We start from the raw sequence: 22,357 nt of genomic DNA on the forward strand, positions 1-22,357 counted from the left end.
AACGAAGCTGAACCAGTTTATCATGCACTAAAATGAAGTTGGAAAGTCCACCATTAAATTCAGTATTGGAGAGAACATGGCCTTCTCCAACAGCAAAACTATGCCCCATGGTGTTTCAGATGCAGATACAGGAACAGTTGCAGTATTTTAAAAGAATAATCCATTTGTAATAAAATAGCTTCAAACTAGGCTGTTTTAAATACGTCTGTCTAAGCCACACTGATGTTAACTAGTGGGGGCAGAAAGCAGGGTCTGGAACTCAACTCACCATTACCAGTTTTTAAAATTTTCAATTCTGCAAATAAGAACATTCAAAAACCCCAGGACCCACCTTTAAAACATTTCACATACTGCAGCCCTCCAATTTACATAGAGTTGCAGTTCTCCTAGTTTATTATTTCTATTTTCTCAAGTGTCGCTCCTCTAAATTTAGCAGGACAGCTGAGAAATGATGGTAGGAGCTTTACCAGTTCAGTTTAAAAAACATCCTCTACCTGGTATCTCTGCAGTGATTGTCTTGCTGCTCCCTGAAACTTCTTCATCATCATCTGATGAACTCGTGCTTGAGTCACAGGTCAGGTCACTATCACTGGTACTGCTGTCCTGCAGCAGGTTGTATTTCTTGCGCGCAGCTGCCTCCCGTTTCTGCCTCAATAACCGAATTCTCTCTTTGTGCTTTTGGCTCCGATGACCTTTGACCTTAGCGACACGACCATTCTGCTTATCACTAGACTGCCGGTTTTTCTTTGCAGCCATTGTTGAGGTTTCACTCTCCGACCTTGACCGCCTGGATTTCCTCCCAACAGTAGACCCTGATACCGCAGAAGCATCTCCTTCTATAGTTGCTTCAGCTTGGCTGGGCTCGTTCTCTTCTGCGGAAGACAGAGTGTCTGAATCAGCCAAGTGCCCACTGGAAGAAGGGGACAACATGCAATGGTTGGAAGAGTCACTCTCATAAACACGGCCAGCTGTTGGTTTGTCACTTTCTGTTGATGCTAGCTGAGATTCTGACGAGTCTCGTCTCAGTTCCATCAGCAAGCATGGCATCGAGGCAAGCACTGTCGAATCCTCCACAGCAGCTCCGCTCTCTTTCTGGGCATGCATTTCTAGTTCTACAGGTCCCTCTTCACACAGAGCTGCTTCTTGTTTTTCTGGGAGTTTTGATGGAACCTCTGGGTCAATGAGTTCTTCTACTTTGTCTGCTGCCTCCATCTTCATTTCAAAATTTTAAGTCTCTCCTGGTCTCAAAGCATGGATCACAGAGTCTAGCGGACAGCGCAAATTAGCCAAGGGCTTCAGGAGGAAAGCAACCTGCAGGAGAACACACAGAACAAATGAACAGGTTTGGCAGTGACACAGTAGCAAAATTACGGTACTTTAAGGAGAATTTGAAACAACCATGGGAGAGTGCAAAGGATCTTGCTGGTTATATACAAGAAATCAATAAGTTTACTGAAGCCCTTTATTTTAAACTGGCAACTCAGTTGGGGCTTAACACTTTCCCAACAAATTTCAGGCTCCCCACCCCCCCAATATTTCCCAGAGAGGGTCAAGCTGTGCTGAAGAGTCAAGAAATTAGCCTCTTGAGGACTTCTGTTAAAACATGCTTTGCTTCAAACATAAGGTCCAACTAAAGAGCACATTTGGGTACACTACGGAGTTCCAGCCCAAGTTTTTTTGCTAGCAATTTAGTGATGTACCAGTGGTGTGAAGCAGCACTAGGCCCAGGAGGGGAAATTCCTCCCAATTATCAGGAATCTGAACAGTGGCAGCAATGACCATTCACTCAAGTAGTTTGGACACACCTCCAACTGATATTGAAGTCTGGGAGCTGATCCAAATTCCTCTCCAGCAACAGAAGTAAGAAGAAAAGGCCTCCTCCTTGCAAGGCTTTCAGATCAGCACACAATAGTGAGCAAATAGATCAGTTCCCCTTTCCTCATTAAAGTGAGACCACAAGCTTCCAGGTGCCATGAAGGTTAATGTCCCTCATTCCGTCACTATCAAGCCAACTATGGACAATAGCAGTACTGGGAAAAAGAACTGGAGCCTGACAGAAGACCAGAAGCAGAATGACTCAGAACTGTACCCAATTGCTCAAACATATAACTCAGTATATGGAATGTTATCACAGCCTAAATTATTATTACTCTGGTTCAAGGGTTGATGCCAGTTGCTCACATTCACAATAATAATGACGGTGGGAAGTCAGGTAGGACTTCAAAATGTGTATACGCCAGACAAATTTAGACTATATCCTATTTAGACCATATCAGGACTTAATCTTCATATTCTATCAAATAGTTAACATAGGTCTGCATCCCAACTCATGTCTTTCTGTGGCTACATTAATATTTTTCTTTATCTATTTACAGTGGTACCTTGCAAGACGAAATTAATTCGTTCTGCGAGTTTTTTCGTCTTGCGATTTTTTCGTCTTGCGAAGCACGGATTTTGGAAAAGCTTCAAAAATCACCAAAGTCTTCAAAAACCTCAAAAAAGGCTACCACACCGCGTGCTATGAGTTGCTCCTCGAAGTCAAGTCGCAACTGCACCCCCTGAATGCACAGTTTTAAGAAAAAGGAAACAAACTTGCAAGACGTTTTCGTCTTACGAAGCAAGCCCATAGGGAAATTCGTCTTGCGAAGCAACTCCAAAAACGAAAAACTCTTTCGTCTTGTCAGTTTTTCGTCTTACGAGGCATTCGTCTTGCAAGGTACCACTGTATCGATTTCTTTAGCTAACCTTTTAGATATTTGGTTTCCATGGTCAGATTTCATAGGTTTTAATACCGTACACTTTTACTATTAGTATCATTTCTGTCCAAAGAAATGTCCACTGGTTTGGGACCACCTTCTGGATTTTGAGCCTTCTATGCCAGTACTGCCCACTTGATAAAATGTTTCTCCACAATGACGGTCTCTTTAAAGTGGTCAAGTGTGCTTCTTACAGTTTAAATTCAGGTGCAGAAAAATGTAATACTTACAAAGCAATACAGGTACTTTTTTTCAGAGAGAAGTGGCACGATGCTAAATAATTCTGTCCACATGTCCCCTGTCCTGTCCCCCAGTCTCAAACAAATGCATTGCTCTTCCAACATTAGTGGCTCAGTGGACAAAGTCCTGGTTGTGGGACACTAAAGTTGTGATCACCTTCCCTGGCTGGCTGGGAGTTTAAAGTTCTCAGATGATAAACATAGAGGAAATGAATCACTTTGAACAATGAGAAGTGTTATAGAAACGATCACCTTAAGATACAGGGAAATTCCACAGGAAAGGTGTTTTAAAGTAGATAGCAGCCTACTTTAAAAACATGTGAAAAAATGTGAAGCGATTCTTAGGATTCTGCATGTCATGTGTATATATATGACTCTCCAGATGTACTCAAGCACAGCTATGCTGAATGAAAGTGCTTCAGTTATATTTATACAATATGTGCTTACTAGGGATAGCTATTTAAACCAGACTAGAGATAATTCATAGGTGGAAAATGGCAAATGTCACTATCTAGAGATACTTAAACATTACACAGAAGCCCCTCTGGTTTTAGTGGGACATAAACAAGTTTAAAGGTTGAGCTGAAAAGAGGGCCAAGGCTGCCTACCTCTTACACAAGTCTGAACCGACCTAGGAAAAGGCTTTATACCAAGTCAGACCAACAGTTCATCTACCTCAGTATATAACTGGCAATAACTGGCAGCAACTCTGCAATGTTTCAGACAGAAGTCTCACCTAGCCATACCTCAAGATAGCAGGGATTGAAAGGAGGCCTTTGGCATGAAAATCAGCTGCTTTACACTTAGCAACAGTGTAAGAAAAATACACACAGGAAAGCTACAAATTTACTTCACTGAGGATGCCAATTGTAAATTATTTTACAATTACAGTGGTACCTCGGGTTAAATACGCTTCAGGTTACAGACGCTTCAGGTTACAGACTCCGCTAACCCAGAAATAATACCTCGGGTTAAGAACTTTGCTTCAGGATGAGAACAAAAATCGCGCGGCGGCACGGCAGCAGTGGGAGGCCCCATTAGCTAAAGTGGTGCTTCAGGTTAAGAACAGTTTCAGGTTAAGAACAGACCTCCGGAACGAATTAAGTACGTAACCAGAGGTACCACTGTATTACTGTATTTCTAAAACTAGCTACATGGAAAGGATCACTTCATCACAGAGTGAAAGAGAAATATAGAGAGAATATGAAACAATAATCACTTTCAGTGAATATCTTTATGACAGGAGTTGTTGTTTGCAATACAAATCCCTGCAAAGAGTATTTACTTAGCCATTAACTATAAAAAGTATTAAGGGGCATGTTCTTCAGACTTCTCATTTATAAACAGAAGTATGTTGCTCGCTTACTATGCAAGAAGACAAGCTAAGTACTTGCTTAGAAGTAAACGTGCCTCTCACGGTGCACTGATATCATTACTTCATGCAACATTCAGGTTCTTCTTTATGGTCTCGTTTACAAGTACTGGCCTAGACTGACCCAGATAAACTTGTGAGATCTGGCAGAGGAAACAGTATAAGAAGAGGCAACTGGAACAGCAGAAAAGAGCTCCTGAAGCCAGCCAAAGTAAAAGGCTCTATCTGGCCAACTCCCGGACTCCCAGGACTGCTGCCGCCAGCACTGCCAGCAGAGAGGAATTGGGGGTGCCCGGGGGTCCATCAAAGGAGCCAAAACACCCCCCCCCAGGACTGAGATTGAGCCGGAAAGGCACCCGGAAAGGCACCCGACCACCCCCCCCAACAGCTAAGAGGAGCTCCAAAACCAGGAGGACAGTGCGGCCAACGCAGAGAGGGAGAAAAAGAAGAGAAAAGGGGGAACGAAGGAGAAAAGGAAAGAAAGAAAAAAGAGCCCCAACTTTACAGCTGCTGCCCCCCATCTCTGCCGACGGGAAAGAAGAGGAGAGGTAGGTGAGCACGGCTCCGAAAAAACAGGCTCCGAAAAAACACGTGGCTGAGCCGACGGGAGCCTACCCCTCCGGAAAACAGAGGAAAACCGCATGACAAAGGAGATCGCAGAAAGGAAGAAACTACCCTCTTCCCCCCCTTTTTTTAAAAATATATATATATATCCTTTTTTATCCCCTTCCTCCCCCTCTCCCTTTTTTTTTTGTTAAAAAAGAAGTCCTTTTTTTATTCCCCCCCCCCCCATATAACTACTTTGATCATTTTTCTTTTTAAAAGAGGGGCCACTGCTGCAGCAGCCACCCTTACTTTTTTCAAACAGAAAATAATAATAATAATAAGGGGGAAATAGGTTTCTTTTTTTATATATATTAAAAAAACACAACCCCCCCCCCTCTATTCTATTTCTATTTCTATTCTATTTGTTAGCTTGTTCTTGAGGGGGGGATCTTTCACCCCCATCCACGACCACCACTCTCTTTTTAAACAAAAATTTCCTCCATATCACTGCTATTGCTATTGATACTCCCCCCCGTTTATTTTTCTCTCCCTTTTTTCTCTCCTCTCTCTCTCCCTTCACCCCCTTTATTTTTTCCTTTTATCCCACCTTTCTCCATCCCCAATTTTGTTCTCTATCCCCTTTATCTTTTAAAATCAACACCCCCTTTTTAGCCTCTTCGTCAGCTTGTTTTTGAGGGGGGAGCACTTTCCCCCACCCCCTCTTTTAAAATAAGACGTCCCCCCCATACCATTGCCACAGCTCACCCTCCCTCACCCTCCCTTCTCTCCCCCTCTCTTTTCTTCTCCCTCCTTTTCCCACCCTTCCCCCTCCTCCTCTCCTTTTCCCTTCCTCCTCCCTCTCTTCATCCCCCCCCCTTCCCCTAAAGGAAACACATACACACATTCATATCACCATATCCTACTTTGCCCCCCTCATACTATAGCTAAAACTACTGCGGCAATCTAATACCGCCGATATTACTGTACTATCTCTCCTCTCTCTTTCAACTCTCTTTTTGTCTCTCTCTCTCTCTTCTCTTTTACTCCAATCTCCCCTCTCCCCCCCCCGTCTCCCCCCTTCTTCTTTCTTTCTTCTTCTTCCTTTTTCTCCCTCCACCCTTTACATATAGCCTATTTGTCTGTCTCTGTTTCTGAGCGCACCCCCAACCCCAACCTCCACCTTAACCGGACCCCAATACCCTTTTTGGGTATATACAACCCCCTCCTAAACACATATTTTCCCTGGCCCCACCCCTCTAATCTCTTGCATCTCTACCTGCTAACCCCTCCATATATGCCCCAAACGCGAAACAATTAGAATTCTTCCAGAAGACACTAAACAAATTCCTCTCCTTCTCTGAAGGGGAAGCAATCCTAGGAGGGGACCTCCATCTAAATATGAAAGGTATATCCCTGAAAGATATCCACCCTACAACCCCATGGGCAACCTTCCTCCGAAGGAAACCCCCAACAACTAGGAACTCTTACAAGTTACTAAAAATGCTAAAAAACAGGGGTCTCTACGACATTTGGAGTGAGCAAAACCCGGGAGACATCAGCCATACATTCCAATCGGGACGTCATGATACAGTGTCCAGACTGGACAGCATTCTACTCACACAGGGTCTGATCCCCTCAGTGGAATCAACAAACATCGGTAACATTAAAATCACAGATCACGCCCCAGTAGAAGTCATCGTTAAAATAGGAGAAGGAACACAAACCACCCCATCATGGTCCTTCAGTCCCATCCTAACTACAAACAAACAAATTAGAGAGAGTCTCACAAAAACCCTCCAAAACTACTTCAAGGAAAACGATGTAGACAATATAACAACCCCCCTCCTATGGGACACAATGAAAGCGGTCACCAGAGGAGCTTGCATAAAAGAGAAAACATTCCTTAAAAAACAAACCTCCTCAAAAATTAGCAAAATAGAACAAGACATCACAGCCCTCTCAACACGCTACAAACAAACAGGATCTAAAAAACTCCTCAAACTTATAGAACAAAAAAGGAGAGAACTAGACTCCCTAGAAATTAACAAAACAATGATCAGCATTCTATATTCTAAACAACGTTTCTATGAATATGGAGGGAAAAACTCCAGATTACTAGCAAATAGATGTAGGAAAAAAGCACTCAAAACAAGAATACACTGCATCACCAAAAAAGACGGCAACATAACATCCTCCCCTGAAGAAATAACCTCAGAATTTGCAGAATTCTACTCCAACCTATACACCTCCCATAACCCACCAGAGAAGGAAATCAGAACATTTCTAGCAGGACTGACCATGCCTACCCTAACTGATGAGGAACAGGAATTCATGGACAGCCCTATCACCCCAGAGGAAATAGATGTGGTCCTCAAAAACCTGAAACCACACAAAGCCCCAGGCCCAGACGGCTTCACAGCAGAATTCTATAGGAAATTCAAAGAACCCTCGATGCCCTACATGACCCGCCTATTCAACGACATCATAAAAGGGGGCCCCATCCCCAAAACCTGGACCCACTCCAAAATAGTCTCCATCCCAAAACCACTAAAAGACAGCCTCAAAGTAGAATCATACCGCCCAATCTCATTAATAAACCAAGACTACAAGATATTCACATCAATCTTGGCCAACCGCCTAAAAATCTTCCTACACAAGTTAATAGCCCCAGACCAGACTGGCTTTGTCCCTGGCCGCAATATAACAGACCCCATCAGGAAACTACTGAACCTGATCGAACACAGCAAGGCAACGAAACTCCCATTGACAATTATGTCCCTAGACATCCTCAAAGCCTTTGATTGCTTAGAGTGGAAATACATATTAGCAGTACTAACATGAAATTTGGCCCCAACTTCCTACAAATCCTCAAACAAATATACTCCCAAGCCTCAGCAAAATGCAGAATTAACAATATGGATTCTAATACTATAGCTATCCAAAGAGGCACGAAACAAGGATGCCCACTGTCTCCCTTCTTATTTATCCTGGCTCTGGAACCCTTAGCAATCCGCATCCGAGCAGCCACAGACATCAAGGGAGTGGAAATAAAAGGCAGAACCTATAAATTAGGGCTCTTTGCAGATGACCTAATGGTGACAACACCAGACCCCATAAGCACAGCAACCTCCCTAATCAGAGAACTCAACAAATTTGCAATGGTGTCGGGCCTACAGGTAAATTTTACAAAGTCAGAAGCTATGTGCTTCAACACCCCTCCTCACACCCAAAAAGAGCTCACGAAGGTCACCAAAATAAAACTCTGTCACACCAAGTTCAGATACCTAGGGGTACAAATAACCAGAAACCTCAACAAATTGTACCTCCACAACTACAAGCCCCTGTGGCGGCAAATTAACAAAGACCTAAAGAGATGGAATAACACGAATTTCACTCTCTCAGACAAAATAGCCATGATCAAAATGATCACACTCCCAAAACTAACCTACCTATTCCAAACCCTCCCAATCTGGATCCCCTCAACCCAACTCCGCAGTTGGCAGAGAAAACTACACTCTTTCATCTTCTCACATAAAAAACCAAGAATAAGCCCCAAATACCTGCACCTCCCCACCTCAGAAGGAGGATGGGGAATCCCCAACATAGAAGCATATTACATTGCCAACCAAATACGTCATATAATTCCATACATACTAGAAGATGAGACAAAACAATGGGTACACCTAGAGAGGGACACAATTGAAAATACCTGCACCACAACATACCCACTCCTCCCAAACAAACTAAAGAAAATTCCCACAACACTTAACAGGTACACACAGACCATGCTCAAAGCATGGAAAACACAAATAGGCAAACTATCCCCAACCCCATCCCCACTAATCCCCCTGGCGTACCGCCCATTATTCCACCATGCAGCACAAAACCTCCAGATAAAAGCCTGGCGAACCAAAGGCTTATATCGCCTAATAGACTTTTATAAAAATAACAAACCCTTGTCAACACAAGAAATACAAGACAAACTAGAAGACACCCAAATGCCCTGGTTAACACAACACCAACTACATGCCCTCTTAAACAACCCAACAGTAAAATCAGCAGCAACTAGGCCCCTGACAACCTTTGAAAACCTCCTCCTAACAACAAAGGGAAATGGTAAAGGGACAGTATCCGCAATATACAAAATACTACTCCAAAATCCCGCAAATCCCCTAGACGCAATCAAAAAACAATGGGAGAATGACATAGGCTATGAGATTAACCCCACTCAATGGACCAGAATGTTGTCTAAACCCCCCTTTAAATCCATATCAACGAAAAGAAAAGAACTCACACTGAAACTCACCTACAGGTGGTACCTAACACCAAGGAAACTAGCGCTAATACACCCAGGAACCTCACCAAAATGCTGGAGAGGGTGCACCTCCACAGGCACATACCTCCACATGTGATGGGAGTGTCCCAAAATCCAACTATTCTGGACAACAGCCATGCAAGAAATATGTAAAATAACAAAGCAAGTATTAGACTTCACCCCAGAATTGGCCCTACTAAACATCTTCCAAGACAACAATGCCCATTTACTCCACAAAGAACTGATAACCCACCTACTTTCAGCAGCCAGAAACACCATAACCAGACACTGGAGAGACCTGTCAGGAGTAAGCATGGACCAATGGTACCAAATAGTATGGGAAACAGCCCTACTAGAAAAATCAACTAACAAACTGAAACTGACACGGGGACAAACAGAAGAAGACACCTTCACCCCGGTATGGCTCCCCTTTATCACATACACAGCCCAACAGGACAATGACAATAATCCACCAACAGCATACAAATCAATTTGGCTAACTTGATCCAAAACACCCACCCACCTCACTCACACACGAAAACAAAGATCACCACAGCCAATCACAAACAAACAATCACATCCTAGGCCAACCCCAACCTCTCTCACCACCAAAGGAACACAAGTGAACAACACAAGCACGCTGACACCAAACTACATACATTAAGCATAATAGAAACACCGCTACCCCACCCCACCCCCATCCATCTCCCCTCCTTCCACCCTCCTTTCTTCTTCTTTTTTTCTTTTCTTTTTTCTTCTCCCCCTAATGCCTCAACAAATGAAATGGATTTGTAAAAATGTTACACGGGGGGAAAAAAAATACGAGGCATTACACTTACACTGTAAAACAAGAAAACCCTTAATAAAATATATTTAAAAAAAAAGAAGAAGAGGCAACTGAATACGAGAAAACATTTATTTCTATCCCTGAAAAAATTCAGCCATAATGTTATCTTTTTAATTCAAGCTCCGGTTTATAGAGAGTAGTATAATTAGGAATTCATTAGCCCAGCATCCACACCCTTTATGAAAAGGAATCTTATGCTTCATGTTTATCTAAAACAGATTTGATGAAATAAATACATTTTATAAAATAAATAAATGCTTATCTAAGCATTTTTTTCTCTTCAATACAACATTCTCACCTCTAGCTGTTTCCAGCTTATTTAGGAACCCTGGAATGTGCCTTATATAAAGTCAGACCACTGATCTATCTAGGTCAGTATTGTCTGTACTGGTTGGAGAACCTCAGGCCCAGCGTTCAAATGAGGTACTCCAGGAATCTCTCAAGCCACACACTCCTGACCCCCCCCCCCCGTTCTGCATCCTCCTCAAGTGTTTTTGCCTGAGTAGACTGTGTGCTTGAACTGCGACTATGTTTTTGGGTGATAACACCAAGGCCGGTGCCTCCCCACAACGCAGCGTTGTCTGGGATTCATCACTCCAGTGTCCCATCAGGCTGATGTGACCCATATCCAAGGACATGAGCACACGACTAGCGGAGTCCAAACAGAAGCTGAGCCTTGAGGTGTAACATATAAGCCTAATTTATTGTGCACAAAATCAAACGTAGCATAACAAAGAAAACATGGCTTCTCTCTGTGTCTTTCTTCCTTGGAGACAGAACTGCAAAAGCAAAAGCTATACAGAACGGAACAGTGTATCTCAATTTCTGCTCACAAGACTCCAACAATCAGTGCTAGAATGTAAACAAAGACATGTGACATGTCACAATCCCACACATCTGCAGCCTAAGTGGAGGATAGAGAGTTGCGGGCAAGCGTAAAAACCATGACTTTTGCAAGGCTGGAATGCAAAAATACCAGGTCACATCCACTACTCTACCCATTTTGCCTCTGGTAACACCTGCCACTGCATGCAGCCCACAGAAGGTTCCTCACAAATAAACTTCAGGCCCCTGGCCTGAGGTTTTCTGACCCGTGGTCTGCCCTGACTGACGTTAGCTTTTTAACGCTTCAGATAGATTTCCCCAGCTCTTGAACTCTGACCTGCTGCATGCAAAGCACATGCTGTACCAATGAATTACAGCAAAACACATACACTGGACATACATAGCTAAAGCTAAGACAGTTTAAAAGATTCTATACAATATTTAGTCAAAGAACACACAGAAGAGTTCAACTACGTGAGAGTGGGTAGTTAATTTAGCAACTTGTGTTTCTAGTGGCTAGCAAAGAAGCATTTGTCTCAGGCTTAATTCGCACACATGGAGTTGTAGTTAACAAATTTCTACTCTGAGTAGAGCCATATGAATTAACATACCTAAGTTACTTATGTCCATTACTTTCAGTGGGTCTACTCTGAGTATGACTGTATCAATGTGGATACAGCTCATCCAATCTGACAGTTAATATGCAATAGGAGAGAAATTACCACTTACAAGCTCAGTTTTTTGCTGCGTAGTTATTTGATGTGATAACTGCCTCTTATCTATGACAGTTAATAAAATTGATACATTATGGATTGTCTTGTTATTTCTCATGCTCAGATGATGAAAAGAGCTGTTGTACATGAAGAGTATAAGATAAGGACTCACCCTTCAGCTACTGCTGTCACTGCCCCACCTGTTCTGCGGACAGAAGACTTGAGTGCCCAAAGTTGTCATTCTGGCTGTTTTTGACCACCAAACTCACTACAAAAGCAAACAAAAACTCACATGTAAAAAAAATATTTTTTTAAACGAAGCGAAACAAACAAACAAACAAAACCAGCAAAAGTTTAGCAGGTTCTTATCATTCAACAAAATTTTCAAGAAAGGTGAAACCGAATCAGTAGGTTCTTCTCATTATATAGAATTCCCTATAGGTATGTATATATCCACAAGCATGGCAGATACTCCTAAAGATTATCTCCTTTGCAAAGCCTGTATATTGCGCAGGAACACAAATGCATTTTCCTTACTCATAAGCTGACAGTTAACCTTCTCTCTGGGTTATGAGTATGCTGCATTAGAATTACAAGTGCAATTACAACATCCATTTGTACATTTAAATATGAGGAAAAGCACTCCGTTTTTTTTTTAAGTCTAGTCATTTTATTTAACAAGGGACAGTGGTAAATGCCTGCCTGACCAGTTCTCTTTGCTGACACATCAGTAACCAACCACAGACTGAAATTTTGCAAGATTCACTACTTAACCCTGAACATGTTTAATCAAAAGTCAGCCTTTTCACATGTGTCCAGCCAAATTCTTGACTGCAGAAAAGACAAGTGCATGAACTTTAGACAATGGCATACCCATGTATTTTTCTTACACCAGTGATCACTGAACTTTGTATTGAGACCTATCTTTGCTATTTTCAGATAACATTCTCTTACCTTCTGGTCACTATATGAGTGAATGTCTAATAGGGTTCCAAATTAAAACCAACTGCTGTAATTTGTCATCAATCTTTATCCCAGTTGGTTTTTGTCCTGGATCTGAATTAATGTTATGTATGTATGTATGTATGTATGTATAATTAAGAGTTTTTAATTGTTTTTCTAAATGCAACATGCAATATTGTAAATCACATCAATATGCCTCATGGGAAGTAAATAATAATCATCCAATTTTGAGAGGCTTCATTATGAATGTAAAACCAACATTCTCACTCATATAAAGCCATTCACTCCTCATGAAGGAAAGAACAGCCTCTCTCTCACAAACCCCACTATGCACATGTTGGGCGGAGGAAGGTCGAAAGCAAGCAACCTCACGTGATGATAATCAGTCAACGCCTGTGCAAGGCTACAATTAACTCCAAAAAAGATGTACATATATTACAATGATGCACCAGACCATGGTTAGCGAAGGCTTCATTTTTCTTTCAATGTATTTCTGCAGGTTTGAACTGGTAAAAAGGCTCATAGTGTTGTTTTTTAGGTCATAACTTTGAAGGAAACCAGACATTTCAGTTGAAGTCTAGCACTTACTAAATGTTTTGAGAGTTACAATAGGAGTGCTAATTTAAGTACTGTACTGGGGTGGAATTGGAATGCTGTAAGAAGAGTTTTCTTGTCAAGCTTCTCCAAGTAGGCCTCACTGAGTTTTGATGACAAGCCACATCTGCATTGCTTGATGCTGAACAGCAAAAAATGGTAAGGATGACTAGTTCAAGTAGGGTAGGTTATGTGTGTGGGGTCCCGTCCCACCATCCCTGGGTACTAAAGAGTACCTTCCTGTGAAGAAATATTTCACCATACTGAACAGTTGTCCAGTGGTCCATCTGCTTATAATTTTGCTCATCCCCAACCACTGGCCATGTTGGCTGAGAGTGATGGGAGGAACTGGAATTCAACCACATCTGGAAGGACATAGGTTCTACTATCCATGCAATAGAGGGGTGCAGCAAAAATGATGCATCTCCACTCCATGATTTTATACTTCCATCACATTTTCTTCCTCAATTTTCTTTACAGCCACAGCTGCAAAGCCAGGATTCTAGCAAAATCACCTAGGTATATACTTTCGTTCATGTCTCGTTAAACTTACTTGCAACACAAAGAAACCAAAAGCTAGCCTCTTTTCTTCAAAAACTAAGTCTGAGTCAAGTTGGTGTGGAAGACGACCTTTTGGAAGGTTGAGTTCCCCAATCAAACCACCTACCCCAATCTTACCCACTTCACTGGTATCTGCATTTCCCATTGACCACTGCTTCATCAACATTCTTTATTTGATGTTATATGTAACCAGTCTGATTTAGCTATATGTTGTTGTCATTGAAGACAAGCAAAACTAATTCAGAGAGAAATGCTTCATCTTGGCTGTGAGTCCTGAAGACCTGCTCCCGGCCGTGCAGGTCTTTTTATTCACCTGGCCTGGGAGGGTGGTGACCTAACTGACTCCAGCTTCAAAAGCAAAGGTCGCTGAACAGACTATTATTGAGCTGAGGTATTGTTTGGGGGAGGTTATTGCTGTTACTGATATTATTATTATTTTGTATCTTTATTTTAGATCTTATGATTTATGTGGAAATTGTTAAATTTGGCTATGTACCTTTTGATGTTTTATTTTTTGTTTATGAGTACTTATGTCTGTAATAATGTAATTTTTTTGTATGTTGTAAGCTGCCTTGATTGATTGATTGATTGATTGATTGACTGATTGTTCATTAACAAGCACAACAAATGGACAGAAAACAGTCCCAGTCGCAGGATTAATAGATAGTATTAACAGATCTATTAATAATATTGCATATGCCTTATAATTTTAATAGATCTATTACTTATGCTGCATATGTGTTACAATTAGAATTCTCTAATGCTGTAGATTGAAGATTATTATAGAAGACACACTGAACATGCTGTGCAAGTAGAGCATTTCACGCATTCAAAAAAAATATTTCACGAGTTTTTAGTTTAAGGAAGACTAAGTTTAGAAATCAAGTTTTTATGGAAGGAAATGTTTTGCCCCCATTCTACCAAAGGCTCTGGGAAATTACTCTGGCACTTCACCAGACAATTAATAAATTAGCCTGAGCAGCCACCCTAGACGCAGTGGGCTCTACTCTGTCCAACTAGATGATGAGTGAAACAAGAGATGAAAGGATGAAATTAGAGCACTGTTTCAGCTAGCTTTGCATAAACAAATGAGGGTTAAGAAAACAGACTGCTTCTATTTAGTGCTCAGCAGACAATATACCCAAGCCAGCACTAAGAGGAGGGGAAGCATATTTATTACTGTCTGTAGAACATCCTGTGCATTTTGAAAGCTACAACATATTTAATAAAAGTTTAAGAAGGTGGAAACATAGGGCAGTAATGTAAATGCGGATTAACAGATTTCCACTTGCTAAAACAGACTTAACTTTTCCTCTCCTCACTCTTGCAACCCCTCTAATCTGCGCTGGGGGGTTGGGGGATGCTCCCAAACATGGAGAAAAGGAAGTTCCATCATATCCACTGGCATGGCATAGGGTGTTGCCAACCAAAATCTAAAAGGCGTGGGCACAATATAAAAAGCTCAAAGCCCAAGCTACTGTGCCAAGTTAGTCAAACACTCAATACAGGCTGAGAAAAAAGGTATGATGCAACTGCATTTGCAACACAGTGGGCAATTCTAGTTATTTCATCTCAAAAAAGAGATCATACGACTGGAAAAGGTAAGGAAAGGGGTAATTAACATAATCAAGAGTCTGAAGAGTTTTACCCATGTGGAAAGGCTTAACAATATTTCCTGGGAGTTTTTAAATCTAGAAAAACAACGATGTAGGGGGACATTTGTTGGTTTTTTTGTTTTTAAATGACAAACAACATGGAGAGAGTGGATAGGGGGGAAAACCTCTTAAAATAACTCAGGATCCCCTTCGCTTCTTGATGAATTTCTAATTTCTAATGTGAAGCCATCTAAGCTTGTGGTCATTACCACATATCATGGCAGTGAAACTGCAAGTTGCTTATGAGTCTGTAGTGTGAAATTGTACTTCTTGTTTTATTTTTTCCATTCAACTGCTTAGCATCAAGGAGGAAAGAGTCTATCAACAGATATCAGCCATAACAGCTAAACGGGATGTCAGAGAGTGTACACCTCTGAGTAAGAGATGCTGGGATAAGTACAGGAGGAGAGGGTCAATGCCTTCACATCTTGCCTGCACACCTCCCAGAAACAAAATGCTGGACTAGCTGAACCATCAGACTGATCCAACAGGGCTCACAATATGACAATCTACCTTGGGCTTAGGGGAGTACACAAATAAGAATGAAGGTAAGCAAGAAAGGAATCCTATTCTTGGAACTGCTGACACATCTGTGTTTGATAAATGTCATTTAGGGTGGAATTTAAGCCTTGAAACACCACATAGAACACAAGTGGCCATTGATAACTCCTTATTTTTTCTGTGTCAACTTGGGGTGTTCTGTGCCACACAAACATATCAAAATCAATCAATCATATCTCCCTGGCCCAAGTTAAGCATTCTATGTAGTACATCACACCAATGCAATGGAGATATTCCACTTTGTGGCTGGAAAAGCAGTGCAGCTTCAAGAGGAAAAATGCAGTGATAGGGAGGTGCATTTATTTGCCCTTTGTTACAGAAGCTATGAAATGAAGCATTTCCTGTATTGCAAATAACCAACTCATGAACAATTCTGAAATATTAACATTGCAACATAAGACATCTCCCTCCCAACGTCAGTGTCTAGACAATTAAACTATTAAGATCTCTGGGGTAAAAACAGTTCTCTTTTAAGGACACCAAATATTGCTAAAATGGTATTTGAGCATCTCTGTCTACATTCCTGGAGTCAATACCTCAATCAACATTTTAGGAATTCTGCTCAATATTTCCAACAAGTAGCATTCATAGATTTGGAGAGATCATTTGCAAGGTTACAGCTAATAGATGTCATATCCTACAGATATTGTATTTGACTTGTTAAGTTGAAGTGGCAGCAGGGTTGCATGGCATAAGCTTTCACCTCAGGGCAATACCTGATGATACTAATCCTTCTGCTGTAAACTATTAAGATTTTATCTGCAGGCTGTTAAGTCTCAATGAATGGCAGTGGGCAATTATGTATCTTTGTGCTGGATTATTCTCATGAAATTCTGACAGCTGAAATGCTACTAACTGACAGGTAAACACTTACGTAAATATATGCAATATAAAATAAGTAAACATTTGCCTGTCAGTATAAAGATACCACAAATAACTGCATGTGTCTTGCGGTTGTAGGTTGTCAGTTCAGGGTCTTTGTGTGTGTTAAGAATAAACAGCTCCACAGTTTTTTCACACATGCATCCTTTAAGATAGTACAAGTTTTTCCTGATGATTCAGGAAAATAAACTGCTTTCATAAACCAAGTGTCAAACTGGTAGTCATTCAACTGGTGCATTTCATTGCATGTTACAAAATGACTGCACCTACTGATAACTGAATGGTAAATCAATGTGCTCATTCTTATTATATTCTAATCTTTGAGCCTTTGTTGAAGCAAAAAAAAGAGCTGTCATTTCTCTTTGGTTTCCAGTTATGATCTTGATGGCTTCTAAATCCCCAGTGGAGAAGAAAAGGAGGGTCATCGGATCAGCAAACCACAGAAAGCAACCTAACAGAGGGTGGGATTCATCAGTCCCGTGAAAAGCTTCTACTTACGCAATTGGGTTTTCCCTCCTTTCCTCCCCATGCCCACCCCAAAATTGGCTTTGGAAACCTCCTGGAACAGAACATGGAGAGGAAGGGGGACTACTCCATGTGGTAAGCTGGTATGCTTGCTCAGACAGAGCATTCAACTTTGAATTGAATTGCATTCCACCCAGAGCAATGGGATTACAGAATCAAGCCAAATATAACCTATGTCATGGATGCAGAACCTGTGGCTCTCCATTGTTGTTGGATTATGAGTCCCATTAGTCCCAGATAGCATGGCCAACGATCAGGAACGCTGGGAGTTATCAGTGTAAGCCAGCAAAACCTTGAGGGCCACAGGTTCTCTCTGAAGGCTTATTTCTGGCTTCTGTTCTCATGATCTTGTTAAAATCTATCCTTTCCTTTTTTTAAAAAACTGAAATTTGATAATACGATACAAGAAAAAAATCTGTCACATAATTCCAAACATGCTCACCATTAGGGTAAGGGTTACAGTCAATGAGGTGAATGAAGTAGACATTACACCTTCTAAGTCTATTTTTAAAAGTTCAGAGGGTTCAGCAATGTTTACCCTTATCACTGAGCTGATATAACAATTTCACTAACAGTGGTCTAGTACCTAGTTAAGGTACTAAAAACTGGACATCCCTGAATTCAAAATTCTAAATCAAGTTTAATTTGTAGAGTGCTAAAAGATCAAAACCAGTTGGTGCATTTTGTCCAAAGAACAATTGTATAAGCAATTCAACAGGTGATGCATGATGTTTCTTCAGGCTACAGATTTTTTTTAAAGGTGTCTTTAATCATACTGCACAGTATTTCTACAATTTCTATTGGAGGCTTTTAAGGTTACAGCTTTTATTCTGTGGCGCAGCATTAAGCACTCATCAACTGCCATCAAAAGTGAGAGAAGTCCTTCATGTAAACAGAAGATCTAGTTCAAGCCCATGGCCTTAAACACCCTCAAAGAACTGACCTTTTGAATTTCAGCAGTTAATGGAGGTGACTGCATTGAGCTGACTTGCATTAAACTCTGTTCTCAAACAACACATGAAAAACCATACCCTTTCCCCATTCATCACACTGGCTAAATTAAAACAGAGACTTTAATAATTTTTCCTATAGCACAGGCTCTGCTATTCCTGGGAACACATTATTGAAAAAGCTATGTAAAACTGGCAAATAAAGGGGGGGGGTTGAAAACCGGCAGATGATTTTAAAATCCTCATTGAAACTGAACTGTCAAGACTTCGCTGAAGTCCTGCTAAATGTAAACAAGTATCACCACTGCATTCTAGAATTCCATAGTCTTGTAAAACTAAAAGATGTTTGTACAGTGGTACCTCGGGTTACATATGCTTCAGGTTACATACGCTTCAGGTTAAGAACTTTGCTTCAGGATGAGAACAGAAATCGTGCTCCAGTGGCGTGGCAGCAGCAGGAAGCCCCATTAGCTAAAGTGGTGCTTCAGGTTAAGAACAGTTTCAGGTTAAGTACAGACCTCCGGAAGGAATTAAGTACTTAACCTGAGGTACCACTGTAGATGCAAGCACAGATTACTTAGCTGTTTGAGACAACACAGTAGCATCTGTGAAGTAGAGACTGGAGTAGATTCAGCCAAAGTTCCTTGGTTCAGGTTTCAGGCCCCTTACTATCCAAAACATGGATAATTCTGACCACTTTCGAACACTGAGGAAATGGTCAACTTAGGCTCTTACCTGCAAAGTTGTCCTCCTGCAATTACTGCAGGTGCCACACTATATTGGGTACTTTTTCCCTCTGACCAGTAGGAGGCAGGAAATACCAAAACATTTTCTCAGATGGACTCCTTAGGACCAGTCTCCAGGAGTTATTTCAGAGCTTCCTATAACACTAACCTTCACTATTTGAACTTGAACAATAACAGTATCATAAAGCAACCCTTCAGTAACAACAATGATCGTCTCTCCACCCATAAAAGATAGACTATACTGCCTATCCACCCCTTTCCCCCTGGACTGGCAAAACATTAATAAAATAAAATAAAACTCAATTACAAGCCCACAGTCAGTCATCTGGTAAAGCCATTACGTAAGTCCCAGATACAAAACAAGACGAACGTCTTCCAAAACAAACACACTTATCTCTTCCCATCAGTAAAGTATAGAGAAATATGCGCTTTTTGTTCCAATGAAGGACGGCTGCACTAGCACCCAAGACAATGCCATTTCAAACTGGGTAGTATCAAAGCAGTACGCACACACAAAATTGGGAAGAATACATTTGAAACACAGCCAAGTAAGAACAGACTGCTTGGTTGCAACAAACAAACAAAAATGCCAAAGGGGGCTAATACATTTTCTGCAAAGGTTGCCCTCATTACTTTGTAAGCCTCCATATTAGAAGCTTGTAAGCATTTAGAAACAGATGTCTCAGATTTTTCTTATCACAGTAAGTAAAGGAAAGACAACTAAAATCTAAAAGATGCTGCTCTGGAAATAAAAATAAAAAAACCTTCAGGCCCTAACATTTGAGGAAAGACAAACTTTCTATCCTTTGGGTCACTAAAATCTGGATTGAAAACTGGTGAAATTTATACAAGCATCTTATACAAGCATAAATTAGAATTAACCACAGACCTGGATAGAGAACTCTGTAGATAACATCACCTAAAAAATCCCTGAGTTAGGAGTGTGTATGGCAACTAGCAATGAACCTTTAAGAAAGGGAAAGTCAAATAACCTTGGAAATAGACATTTAATTCAACATGCAACTTAAATGGGGCCCAGTGTGTTGGGAGTTAGATCAGGAAGGCCCATGTGCAAACTCAACCATGATGTTCAGTGGGTGACTCTGGGCAAGACACTAGCTTTCAGCCTAATTTACCGCTACAGGCTGAAATGACAAAGATTACCAATATGGACTGAGATACTGTGATACGAGATTACCCTATGCATGTTGCCCTGAGCTCCTTGGAGGAAAGGTGAAACACAAATGCTATAAAATAAATTCACACATATTACTTCATTTCTGTATGCTTTGGGCAACAACTGTAATTGTGGAAGAACGAGTCCTACTGTAACATCTTGAATTAATAGGTTCCCTGAAGTTCAGATGTTTTGTAAAGAAATACCCAAATTGCACCACTTACAATTTCAGTATATATTTTTTAATATTACAAAACAACATTTCTATGGAGATCATAGTTTGATTATTGTTGCTGAGCTAGTATAATAAAATTGATAAGAGTGTCTTTGTCATGTTATTCTCAGACAATCAAATTAAGAAGCACACAAGCTTTCCAGTGACACATACCGGTAACTCTTATACAGATCTTAAAGGCAGCTAACCTTAACTTCAAGACAAAGCAGTCTGCACCATTTTTTCAATGTATTTTTTTTTTAAAGAAGATATTTCCTATTTAAAACAATACATTGGACTGAGCCAAAGTCACAGTATCTATAAAGCAACAAATGCAAATGACAATAGACAGAAACACATGGGGATTCACCATACTTGACCACTTCCTCTCAAAAAGGAAAGCCATACTAATCTTTAGAAGACATGCCTTAAAACAAGTTACTGAATACAACAGATTGTCTAGAAGTTTTTGATTATAATGGTAGGCTGCAGTCTGTAACTGACGTAGGAAAATGTGTATTGTAAATTCACAATCTAAACCTTAAAGTTAGCATAGTGACTCTGTTTATGCTGGAACAGATATGAGAGGCATCATCTTATTTATTAATCCCAAAATAAATTGTATCTTGGATTGCTTCTAAGACAGACGATGTTTACAGTGTTATTGCTATCACATTTGTAGCAGAAGCTCACCGTCACCACTGAGAATAGTTCTATTAAAAATAGGGCTTCTGTAGTGGAACTCTTTAAAAAAAGCCACACTAATATAAATAATATAGATAAACAGTGACATTAGCAAGTTTTTTTCTTACCTGGTTTCGTTAGTTCACTTTTGAAAGCACACTATAAATATACTTGGGGATGATATTTCATAGCAGTGATACCCACGGAGTCAAGCAACTCTAATTCTTAGTTTTATCTAAGCCCTAAAGAGCAATACTAAAGCTCTCTTAAATTGAAGTGGGCAGAGGGGTTGCTGAAGTGGAGTTGAAACTTTTTTAAAAAAAAACAACAACAACCCAACTTCAACTATCTTTCCTTTCTAGGGACTGAACTCTGTGACTTACAACTGCATAAGCATGCACAGGGTTGGGTTGCATGAGTGAAAAAGCATATTATTGATTAAACTCTGTTAAACCAGAAGTTTGGTGGTAACTGCAGGATTCCCAATCCTGTGTTTGCTGCTGATGTGCAAAGTGGAGGAAGGCTTTCACAGGGGAGCTGACTCTGCCAGCTGTTACCCCAGCTACCACCCTTCATTTAGACATTTCAGGAAAGCACAGGAATCAGCACCGGTAAGAGTGAAAGCTGCCAATTCAGAAATGCCGATGTACTGCAAATTTGTCCATTTTTTACCCAGACATTTAATGCACGTTTCCACTAATTTCTTCAACTTTATAGTTTTGCACAAAGACTTGTCACACCTGCTTTGTGGTTGTTGTTGTTGTTTACTGTTTGCTATATTTTAAAAAACCCAAAACTGAAAGTTCATTAACTCTTCCTACACCCAAATTTGTTACAAATCTATCTCACTTTTCTTTCAGCTCAAGGTGGCACAGCTAGAATTTTCTTTATCTTCACAACCTCTTGAGGTATGCTTGGCTATGAGTTAGCTAATGGCTCCAGTGAAATTAATGACATAGCAAACAACTGAAATTGGGTCTGGTATATCCAAATCAAACACTTTGCCTATTCCCCTACACTGAACACTATCCAAAAATAAGAAGGGAAGAAATCCTAAACGCTGTCATTTATTTTTGCAATTACACTTAAATAATTAGGGGTGGCAGTCAGCTAGGTTTTACTCAGCGTAGCCCATGATTAAACTAGGGCCATGAAATTCAACAGGTCTGTTCTGAGTAAAGCTTAGTTGAAGACCTTCCTAAATGTGGACCCTTTAAACAGAAAACTGAGTG

At 40.7% G+C, this 22,357-nt stretch overlaps 1 protein-coding gene and 1 long non-coding RNA gene across 6 annotated transcripts in view; one reads left to right on the forward strand and one right to left on the reverse strand.

Moving 5' to 3' along the window:
- ARK2N (arkadia (RNF111) N-terminal like PKA signaling regulator 2N) overlaps positions 1–22,357 on the reverse strand; it is a 63,436-nt gene that overhangs the window by 33,945 nt on the left and 7,134 nt on the right. For 4 of the 5 annotated variants that reach the window (XM_079994983.1, XM_079994980.1, XM_079994981.1 and 1 more), the window contains exons 2-3: positions 11,786–11,881; positions 495–1,311 (exon numbers count right to left, since the gene is read on the reverse strand). In XM_079994983.1, coding sequence (XP_079851109.1) covers positions 495–1,218 — 724 coding nt within the window. In that variant the 5' untranslated portion in view covers positions 1,219–1,311; positions 11,786–11,881. Of the gene's footprint in view, positions 1–494; positions 1,312–4,361; positions 4,500–11,785; positions 11,882–22,357 lie in introns of those variants that run through there. The other variant, XM_079994982.1, reaches the window with a different exon arrangement.
- On the forward strand, positions 15,171–21,435 carry LOC307226433. The gene is made up of 3 exons (XR_013843414.1): positions 15,171–15,332; positions 15,687–15,934; positions 17,203–21,435. It is a non-coding gene; the product is annotated as an uncharacterized lncRNA (long non-coding RNA).

This window comes from Podarcis cretensis, assembly GCF_951804945.1.
Source record: "Podarcis cretensis genome assembly, chromosome: 11".
NCBI lineage: Eukaryota > Metazoa > Chordata > Lepidosauria > Squamata > Lacertidae > Podarcis > Podarcis cretensis.